This window comes from Pistacia vera, unplaced genomic scaffold (genome assembly GCF_008641045.1).
Source record: "Pistacia vera cultivar Batoury unplaced genomic scaffold, PisVer_v2 Contig30, whole genome shotgun sequence".
NCBI lineage: Eukaryota > Viridiplantae > Streptophyta > Magnoliopsida > Sapindales > Anacardiaceae > Pistacia > Pistacia vera.
This window is the reverse complement of record NW_022196113.1, coordinates 692,321-703,405: the sequence shown is the minus strand read 5'-3', so window position 1 is coordinate 703,405 and position 11,085 is coordinate 692,321. Positions and strand designations below refer to the sequence as shown.

Genomic DNA, 11,085 nt, shown 5'->3' with positions numbered 1-11,085 from the left:
CCTGAATGGTTCGTGGTGGGTACACACTACACACAATCCTCTTGCTCTTGCGTGCAGAAAACACATTGCGTTAAATTTCAAGAAGACTTGCCGCAGTCCCACAAAATATTCTCATCCACCTGAAAGTAGTTTTTTTTTTTATTATTATTATTATTATTATTTTAATTAGACAGAACCCTATGGTCAAATTTTGGCAGTTTCATCCTTCCGATATTCCATAGAAAAAAACGTAACTAAGAGAAACAGCAAGAAAAATAATAAACAGGCTAAATTGCGATGACAGTAGGTCAATCAGTTCCTTATAAAACCAAGCAGCAGTGCAGAGGTCTTAAGGAATATTTATTTTATAATTTTATTGATATGGTAACATAAATGCAGCAGCAGATGACTGACAGGCATGGACATTCAAATACTCATACAGATCAACAATATTAACATGTTGATGCAATAGCCTCCAGAAGGGAAGCTGCAAATTGCATTTGGGTTTCTTCATCAATTTTTGAGAAGAGAGGAACATGTACAAATAGAGATTTGTGGCAATTCTGCTCGGCGAACCGAAGAGAGTGATAGTAGACATAATTGCATACAAAACGACCTGCATCATTTGATATAGCGACATCATAGCCCCCCTTCTTCAAGAACTTCAGGATTGCCCCAGTGGAGCAAGTAGTCTTCAAGAACCAAAGATGAAAATGTTAACATACGCATTGGAAAAGAGATAGACATGATGGATGGCTATGCAGAGCAAACAGATGCTACAATGTGTCCAAACGGTGAGTATAATGTTAAGCAAGTACAATGATTATTGTGTTGATTAAACTCACAAGATTTATAAAGACAAATTATTCATGGTATCCAAAGGCCAAGTCAATTACTGTAAAGTTTTCACATTTGAGACTTTAGATTAAATCCAGCCCAACTAGTGCAGCTACATTTTCTATCTCCACTTTTACATGTAAGTTCATCCTACTCCCTCTTCGTTTAAAAAGCATATTCTTAGTTTATTAGACTACATCATAATTAAAAATACATCTATAGTAACGAATGGCATTTTGTATCATTGTGCTTCTCTAAATTCAAATGTTTAAACAATTGCATAAAGGCAATGGTAAAAGATAAAGTTAAACACTAAACCCTCAATCTAATTATTTGTTAAAATACTGAAAATAAAATTAAATGGTTAAAAAATAGAAATGGTACCTGGGAGAGCAATAGTGATCAAGTGAATTTGCTGATTTATAGTATAATCCAACAAAAACTTTATGAAAATGCTGTTGAATATATTTTGGCAATACCCATTTTCTAATGTCTCACAAGAAACGATGGTGTTGGGGGATATGTACAAGTGTTTAAGGATGAAAGGTGTTGCTTAAATTACCTCTCTTGTCCGGGAGATTCCTCCATCTTCAGGGACTATTGGAACTTGCTGAAAAACAGCCCAAGCGAAATCAGTATAGTAGATTTTAAGGTAGTTTAATCAGCAACACCCAGGAGTGTATTTATCTCTTTTACAATGGAGGGTTTTCACATGTTTGAATTTACAGAAATAAACTAACCAAAAAAGACTTTATGTTATAGATTTGCAAGGCTACTAAATCATAATTGCAACTCTAAAAAGGAGAGACCTTGATAAAAGGGTAGAGGAGAAAAGCTCTTTAGATGAAAGGAGGAAGCAAATTTACCTTAGGTTGCCATCCTAGTTCATCTGGACAACAGAAACTGGCTTCATTTACTGCCTGCTGCTCAATGGCAAACTTTGAAGCCCCACCATTCACCCCAAAATGAAGCTGAAAAACGATAAAATTGAATCTCTTAGATCACCAATGCTTAACCCAAAAAAACTACACACTATCAGCAGCATCCCTTCTTATATATCAATTTCCTGTGTTTAAGACAAACTAAACCTCCATTTCCGATTAACTATTAAAGAACCAAGGGTAAATATTAAGAGAAAGCTAAGCAATGGTTATAAATTTCATCTTATGCCTAAAAATTCAATTACTTTAATGTCAAATCTCACACCACACAAGTAGCTAATGTAGCAAACATGAAGTAGACAGACAACTCACAACAGTTCAAGATCAAATGCAACGGAAATAGAGAAGAAAATTGGAAAATAAAAAATTAGGAGATACTATTGAGTAAAATAATCAAAGTATGCATGAAAAAAGACAAATTTCATCAGATTTTTCATGTCCGATTCAATTTGAAATTTTCAGGTCAGCCTCATATCTAACATATCGCTGAAGGCATCCTGAGAACTCTCATGAATAATTAATTTTTTTGGAGCTGCCAAGTTAAAACTGCTACAACTTTGCCTCATTGAATTATTGTAACCAGTTCATAGGCCCCAGGAATCCAGGACAGATGCTCTTAGGAAACCATTTAATTCTGCAAGGTAAATTTGCATAAGTTTCTAATTTGCACAAGTTTCTTTTTATCACATCAACCATAAATTTCAAAATATTAGTGATTTTCAAAACCATTTAAAGTTGCATGAAGAAGCTAACCCATAATACTTGTTCATTGTGAGATGGGATCCCTGATTCAAAGATCTTGTAAAGCACTGGAAGTGCACCTTCACCAGCAGTCTCAAGAACAGTGCAACTCCCTAAAGTAATGCCAGCAGGCAATCCTCTTCTTTCAACAAAACCCTTTAGGTTATTAACTATGATCTCTGTAGGATTTTCAGCAACTCCTTGAAACTTCTTAAATCCAGTTACATGAATAGTTACAGCATTCGGTGCTTCAGATCCCATCTCCTCACTCTGGACTAGTATGCAGTTCCCAATTTTTGATGGATGCTGTCAGTAAATCCTGTCACTGGACCAACCCCCCAACCTTTTGGAAACAACAAAAACAAGCAAGAAAGAACTATGATTAGTTTTCTTATATAATACACATAATAGCCCAGTATGCAGGTATACTTTTATTTGACCACATTTTGCATCAATAACAAGACTGCCGAATGCATAACTTCCAACACTGAGCCTCAACACAGTCCTAACCTACTACATTTCCAATGAGGATCACCCATAATAGCCCAAGATTCACTTCTTAGTACCTAACAATTGCCCCTTCCCCTTCCCCAACCAAAAAAATAAATACATAAAAATGGATTGCTTATATACAATAACTAGGAAGAGTGCTTGAAGAACTTGGGTTAAAACAGAGGAGCGACTTCAATCCTTTTTAATTTTTCCATGAAAAAAAAAATCAGCATTTATACCATTCACTCTCATGTTATAAGGGAAAGGAATTCAATGCTCAAATATGCATTCAAATGGAGCTTATTATTTTTCTTCATACTAGATCCTTTTTTTCTGTTTGCCATGTAAACAGGGGGCCAATAACTCAGAACAATGGAATATCTGGATGTAGCTTCATTCCAGTTTTAAAAAGAATTAGACATTCACTCCACATGCCACGCTCACCATATACTCATAACACAAACCACGCCTCCCACTCAAACAATTGCACTAACTTAAACCATAGCCATATCATAAGAGAATTCTCCCACATATGCCACTTTGAATTTCTAAAAACAGGAAAAAGCTTTGCAATTAAAGTTATGAATGGTAAAATAGATGCAATTTCAGACCTATAACAACTCATCCACCACCCCTTCACCTAGTAGTAAAATCTTTCTTTTTTTTTAACATTAATCATATGCTACACCCTGAAAATTATATCCATCACAATTAAAAAAAAAATCCATAAAAAGAAAATGAAGAAGAAATATACAACAGCTTAGCAACATAAAATCAAACAATTGAAGAAAACATCAAAAGGATTATAACTGAATTTAAGTTAGTTCAGCATCATCTAAACACAACAGCTTGATTTGACCGTTAATTAAATTGAAAGCAGTTAGAAGTTGAGTTTGAAGAAGATTATTACCTGGATATCCAAGCCGGCGACGACTGGGCTGAGTGAGAATCTTTTGCTCTCTTCCTCTTATTGGCTTTCACACACAAAATTGTAAGGAAATGCCCTTGGGTGGATGGTTAATAACGAAACCTACCATCGTTTCTGTCAGAATTCGACGATTAAAAATACAAGATACCCGCCGCCAAAAGCATTGGCGGTGAGGTTTGTCGTTATATGAATCATAGTGGCTAACGACAAAACGTGGCGTAATCCCATTGGTCGAAAGCATTTGAAACTTAAATAAATGGTCCCATGATATCATTAAGAATGTAAATTTATAATATTATAAATTAATTTAATATTCACTTAAATCTAATTAAATATTTCGTTCTTATCTATTGGTTGAACATTCTTTTTTTTTTAACTTAACATGAATGTTCACACTATGGTATTATTTTCTTTTAAACAATATATTAAAGTTTAAATCTGAACTATTATGAAATGAAATAATAAATGAAATAAGTTTTAGTAATTTACTAATTTACAAATAAATTAAAGAGAGTAAGAAAAATAAGAAAAAAATAGTAAATATTCACATTTAGGCTTTAGGGTAGCTAACATATATATAAGAAGCGTAATATTACGGACACCAAAATTTTACACTGAATTTTTATTTCGAAGGATATGGTAACCAGTCAGACACGACTACATTGAAATCTTTCGTGAATGAACGGTTGTCCAACATTTATGGACTCTCACCCATATTTAATGAACTTCCGTTTATATTATATGGACGAGTGTTCATTTATTGTGGATTCCCGTTCAAAAAAAATTAAAAGAAAAATAATAGACGTCCATCCATCTTATATGGACGAGTGTCCATTTACTAGCCCATCCAAAAAAAATTAAAAGCAAAATAATAGGCGTCCGTGATCATTAAAGGGTCGTTCACCTATAATGGACACCCGTTCATGAGAAAATAACAATGGACTCTTGTTCATATAATATGGACGGGAGTCCATTTACTATAGACGGGCGTTGACCTAGAATGGATGCTCGTCCATTGTTTAAAAAAAAAAATTAAAACAAAAATTATGAACGTTTGTCCATATATTATATGGACATGCGTCCCTTTTAGATGGACGTCTGTCCATTGTTTGATTTAAAAAATTTTACAACATTTGAGTTTGTAAATGTCCTATCTTCATTAAATTCTTGTCTATATTTAAAGTAATTGGACAAGTGTCATAAGAATAAGACATTAAATTTTTGTCTATATTCAAAGTAATTGGACAAGTGTCATAAAAATAAGGCACTAACTCAATTAGGATTCACAATTAATGCATTAAATAAATTTAAAATTTAGAATTTGTTAATATTAAAAGATGGAACGGTTGTCCTCATAAGAGGACAGGCGTCCATAAATAATTTAGGCCAAATTTTTTTAGTTTAAACTATGAACAAGCGTCAATTCTAGATGGACGGCCGTCCATATAATATGGACAAGAGTTCATTTCAAATGAACGGCCGTCCAATAACAATGGACAGTCGTCCATATTTGATGGACTACCGTTCATTTGTGGAATATTTGTTAATGTGATACGTGACTCGTCTGATTCAATAGACACATTGTTCGGTGTAAAAATTTGGTGCAAAGCGTCAGTGTCCGTAACATTTTTCATATAAGAAAGGGTTGGGCAACCCTTTTTTTCACACAATTTTTGGCAAAGTTTGTATCCATTAAATTAAATTAAAATGAATAGTCAATATGGAAATGATGTGAAATTACATACGCATTAAATTAATTTATATTAATAATCTCTTTCATATTTATCTACACAATCTTTTTCCTCTTATTAATTATACAAAATCTCTCTCTCTCTCATATTCCTTCTCCACACCCCAAACAATGAAATTTGGTTTTGGCTTTGTGGTTGATTATGTTTTTCAGCTTTTATTTTGTGTTTTATATCAATCAAAGGGTAACTTTTGTTCTTTCAGTGTATCTAGAATCCATAAAGATGCAACTTTTTTATTTATTTTGAGATAATAGGTCTTGATGTTGTGATAACGAGAGTTATGTCATTGATATCGTTAGAATTATGTCGGAAGCTTGCATGATTCTAATGGATCAACAATGAACTAATGCGATTATATGAGTGCAGTAAATAAACACAGACCACAAAGTTATGTATTGAGAGTATTTGCGATTTGAATTACAAAGATTTATCTTAAGTTTCCTCTCGAGTTTTGTCTTTTTCTTAGCCTAATCGTCTTTCTCTTTGTATACTTTTTCCATCCCCTCAAAACATATTAGGGTTGGGTTTATATAACACATGTTATAAGTTCGAATTGAAAATAAACACATAATCATTAAAACAGGAAAACGACTTGATCTTTGGCTTTGATTCAGGAGTCCATATCGCATGATATCTCTTTGCCAAAGTTGAAATTATCCTTTCCTGATTGGAAACTATTCTTTCCAGATTTACCACACATCAACAAGTCTAGTAGATCGAAATACCAAGATATTTCCTAATTAGATTGTTAAAATACAAGATATTAATAAAAAACAAAAATAGGATATATGTTCTAGTACAACTAAAGCTTTCTATGCCTAATTACATGAAAAGAGATAAATTTATACGTGTTATTTGACTCATTTATTTAGACTTGTTATTTAAATATAACATGTTAAATCTATAAAATTCTAATTATGAGTACAATAAATTTCACTTAACAAAAGTTTTTTTGTTTTTCTAATCGTATAATATTTTTATATATCTTTCAAGTCATGAACTTGTTTGTTTACTCACTTTTAAAGTTAATATTTCATTTTTAAAAAAAGTTATAGGTTAAAAGAGAGTGTATGTTGAGAGAGAGATCTGGAGTGTAGACTGTAGAGAATGAATATGGGAGAGAGAAATTTTGTATAATTATTGAGAGGAGGGAGATTTTGTACGATCGATGAGGAGTTAGATTTTTTACCATTAACGAAAGAAGAGATTGCATTGATAAATAAGAAAAATATTTTAGCATAAATTAATTTTATAAATAAGCAATTTCATCTCATTCCTATCTTCACCATTCGTTTAGTTTAATACATAGTTAGTAAATACGGGTACGGTAAAAAAACGGTACGGAAATTTTACGGGAATGATACGGCAAACGGTGAAAAATACGTTTATAAAAATTCGGCCTTAAAATTCGGATACGGGAAAAATATGATACGGGTATATACGGGTTTAATACGGTATATTGTCAATAATACGTTTTGAAAAATACGGTAATATTAATCCTGATTTTAGTATTTTTTATGATCATTGAATTAATTATTCTCTATTTTTCTTTATAGGTGTATGATTTATATTTTTTTAATTATAATATTTTAGTTTATTATTACAAATATTATAGAAGTGATCAATTATTAAATAAAACAAATAATTTTATTTGTTTTTTAAGTTGAAGAAGAAGAAGAAGATAAGACAAAAAGTGGTGTTTGTTGAAGAATAGTTGAAGAGGAAGAGAGGTAGACTGGTAGAGACGCCAAAAAAGAGAAGAAAAGAGAAAGAGGGAACAAAAAAAGAGAAGAAGAAAGAAGAGGGCGCCAAAAGAAAGAAAGGAGGCCAAAAGAGAGAAAGAGAAAGAAGCGGGCGCAGAAAAGGGCAGAAAAGGTGTCAAAAAGAGACTGATATCGCGCTTAAAAGACTGAGCATAAAACGACATCGTTTTGATTAAATTTCATCTAAAACGACGTAAGAGAGAAAGAGAAAGAAGCGGGCGCAGAAAAGGGCAGAAAAGGTGTCAAAAAGAGACTGATATCGCGCTTAAAAGACTGAGCATAAAACGACATCGTTTTGATTAAATTTCATCTAAAACGACGTAAGAGAGAAAGAGAAAGAAGCGGGCGCAGAAAAGGGCAGAAAAGGTGTCAAAAAGAGACTGATATCGCGCTTAAAAGACTGAGCATAAAACGACATCGTTTTGATTAAATTTCATCTAAAACGACGTAAGAGAGAAAGAGAAAGAAGCGGGCGCAGAAAAGGGCAGAAAAGGTGTCAAAAAGAGACTGATATCGCGCTTAAAAGACTGAGCATAAAACGACATCGTTTTGATTAAATTTCATCTAAAACGACAAAAGAGAGAAAGAGAAAGAAGCGGGCGCAGAAAAGGGCAGAAAAGGTGTCAAAAAGAGACTGATATCGCGCTTAAAAGACTGAGCATAAAACGACATCGTTTTGATTAAATTTCATCTAAAACGACGTCGTTTTGGCTCAGTAAATAATAAAATTTTATTTTTAAAAATACGGCTGAATTATACGGGAATTATACGCGAATTATACGGCTAAGGCATATAATTCGTGTATAATTCGACTGTGCTTATAGAATACGGGAATTCTCGTTTTATACGGGAATTATACGGTTGGGCGTATAATTCGCGTATAAAACGCGAATTTACTAACAGGGGACTTTAATATAAGGGATAAAAGTATGTGTCTTTTAGATTAAACGAGAGGAGGTGGAAAGAATATTTTAACATATTCCTATAATTAATTTATATAAATATAATAAAAATAAAAAAATCTCTCTTCTCATTACTACAAATCATCTCTCTCTTCTATATTCTCTTTTTCACAATATAGCTAAAAATTATTTAATGTATCTTGAATATGTAAGGATACTATTTTTACTTAATATTTTTTACAAATAAAAATTAAAGCAATCATATTGATCCTAAAACATATGTTTTTAATGTTGAATAACTTCACAAATTAACAATAAAAACTAGGCATAGAAAGCTTTAGTTGTACCAAAACATAATCCCATTTTTTATTACTATCTTGAAGTTGAACAATTTAATTTTGGTACACCTTGCTATTTCAAATAAAAAATAGCATCCCTACATATTCAAGATACAATAAAAAGTTTTAAAAGAGAGGTTTTGAGGATTATGCTTAGAAAATCTTCCTACAAAATGTAAGTATATATAACTAATTCAGGTTTGAAATGATATTTTTCGGGTTTTTATTTTTAATTATAGGAGGATTTTTAATACATTTTGTCGAATAACCACAATCCAATATATTTATATCATATTAGGGCGTGTTTAATTGGTTGAGGGGAATGTCAAATAACTCCAATAATGTCATCTTATATTATTGACATTACCATGTTTGATTATCAAGTAATATAAGATTCTGGTAATCCTCCAAAACCATTAGTAATTAATGTTGGTTATATAGGTTATAATATGAATATCAGTATTTTCTTAGGTATTCTAAGATTACTTGGTAATTAATCTTAATTTTGGAACGATTGTACCCCTAACAAATCAAATTTTAGGACATTATTACCCTTTTTCTTAAAACAATTTACCCAGAACATCCCAACCACCTTCCGACGACTGTCGACCACTTCCTTTGTCGTCGTCGGAATGACGCATGAATAGCCAGATCTGGCCAATCATGCGCCGTTGTGACCGTTTTCGACCAAAATTTGGTCATCGTTAATAGCTAGATAGATTTGGCCGTTTCCGGCTAGATCGGCGCATAACCAGCTAGATTCAGTCAGTCGTACGTCGTTCTAATGACTAACGGTCGATGGTGGTGGTCGACGGTCGGTTGTCCTCTTGGACCGTTAGGGTGTTTTTGTTAATTTTCAAACTTTTGTTGTGAGGGTGTTTTAGCTAAATTCTCAAACACAGAGAGTTAAAAAAATAATCTAAATAATAATATTGTAATATAATAATAAGATTAAAAAAGAAAGGCAATTCAGTAAACTATATGACATACTCACCAATTTATTCCTTCAAACCAAACATATCAATATTAGAGGTGGAAAATTAACCCACCCGGTCAGATCCGTGGCGGGTTAGGCCCGCCTCTTTGGCCAAAAGGATTAGCCCAGCCCGGCCTACCAACCCTAACTCGACGGGTTTTTATGCGGGTCGGCTCGGAATTTTTTATATTTTTTTCTTCTTTTGTGTAATTTTTTTAGCTAACTTTTCAAATATGAATTCAATTAAATTAATTTTTTTTAATTAACATTTCAAATATTAATTCAATTTTAATACAATTAAATTGTAATATAAGAAAAATTAGATTTATTCATTTATCAAAAACTAAAATAAGAAATAAGAAATTACAACAATTATTGCCTCGTTAAAAATCTTACCAAGAAAAACCCCATTGGGACAAAAACTTTGTGAGAAATAAAGAGTGCAATAATTGACAGTTAATTTACAAATTACAAAGTTACAATTTACAAAACAACTAATTTGAGGGTTGATTATAACATCCCTCATCTGTATCATCTAAATTACAAAATTGAAATGATTCTATTAAAGTATCATTGACAACCTCGTATTGATTTTGATCGCGCAATTGTTTCTAATCTAGAAAACATATGAGGACTTCAATCAATTTTGATGAAAGTTTAGTCCTCCTTTTCATTTAAAATTCTTCCATTGCACTAAATGTTTGTTCGGATGAGACGGTTGAGACAAGAACAGATAAAACATCCAAGGCAAGTCTTGATCATACCGAAAAAATATATTTTCTGGTTTTCTAATATTCTAAGACATCAAAGTTGGCTTTTTGTTGTGGATCTGTTGATAGCAAGTCAGGGGTTCCCAAATATTGGTGAAGCTCATTACTCTACAACTGCATGGAGGACATTATATTCGTTGTTGATGCTTCTGAAGAGGAGGTTGTGCTTTGGGTTCGAGTCTTCTTCTGCCTATTAAATGCATTCCAAGAGTCAAAGTCTTCATTTGTGTCTTCCGCTGCTACTTCCTTGGGTATTGTGCCTCTTTGCTGATTCTCATACTTGTTTTCATATTGCAAATATACATCTCCAAGACACTGTCTTATCTCTCCTAGTTGATTAGCATATGCTTCTTTTTGTAAATTTTCACTTAACGTGTCTAAGCCATTTTATAAACCCGCTAATTTAATCCTAAGATCAAATATGACAACTAGACCAAAAAGAAAAGGAATGGGTTTCCAATATTTTTTAAATTTTAATGCTTCTATTGGTCTCGCTGAAATTTTATTGTTTCTGTTTCGAGTAAATAAATATGAAATTGTTATAATTGTATGTATTACCAATGGACTAATAGGATACTACACACCATAAAGTTTTAAAATGGCAAGATAAAAGGTTTTAAAAAAAGAATGAAATTTTTAAGCTATATGCCAATCAGTCTCTGCCAAA

General features: G+C 32.4%; 1 protein-coding gene across 2 annotated transcripts; it reads right to left on the bottom strand.

Annotated features, from left to right (window-relative positions):
• Window positions 1-277: 277 nt before the first annotated feature.
• LOC116135445 (pyrrolidone-carboxylate peptidase 1) lies at window positions 278-4,054 on the bottom strand. 2 transcript variants are annotated; one of them, XM_031421147.1, is made up of 5 exons: window positions 3,901-4,054; window positions 2,511-2,841; window positions 1,683-1,787; window positions 1,379-1,426; window positions 278-671 (listed from the first exon to the last, which is right to left on the bottom strand). In XM_031421147.1, exons 2-5 carry the CDS (start codon window positions 2,757-2,759, stop codon window positions 432-434), a joined length of 642 nt encoding a protein of 213 aa, XP_031277007.1. In that variant the 5' UTR covers window positions 2,760-2,841; window positions 3,901-4,054; the 3' UTR covers window positions 278-431. The 2 variants fall into 2 exon arrangements, with proteins under 2 accessions (XP_031277007.1, XP_031277008.1); XM_031421148.1 differs by having other exon boundaries at window positions 2,520-2,841.
• Between the last annotated feature and the right edge of the window lie 7,031 nt (window positions 4,055-11,085).

Excerpts from the sequence above, each read along its gene's own strand:
- LOC116135445 (XM_031421147.1), bottom strand. The coding sequence starts at position 2,759 with ATGGGATCTGAAGCACCGAATGCTGTAACTATTCATGTAACTGGATTT. Across the intron at positions 1,427-1,682 it reads AACTAGGATGGCAACCTAAG|CAAGTTCCAATAGTCCCTGA; the intron begins GTAAATTTGCTT and ends GCTGTTTTTCAG. Across the intron at positions 672-1,378 it reads GAATCTCCCGGACAAGAGAG|ACTACTTGCTCCACTGGGGC; the intron begins GTAATTTAAGCA and ends TGGTTCTTGAAG.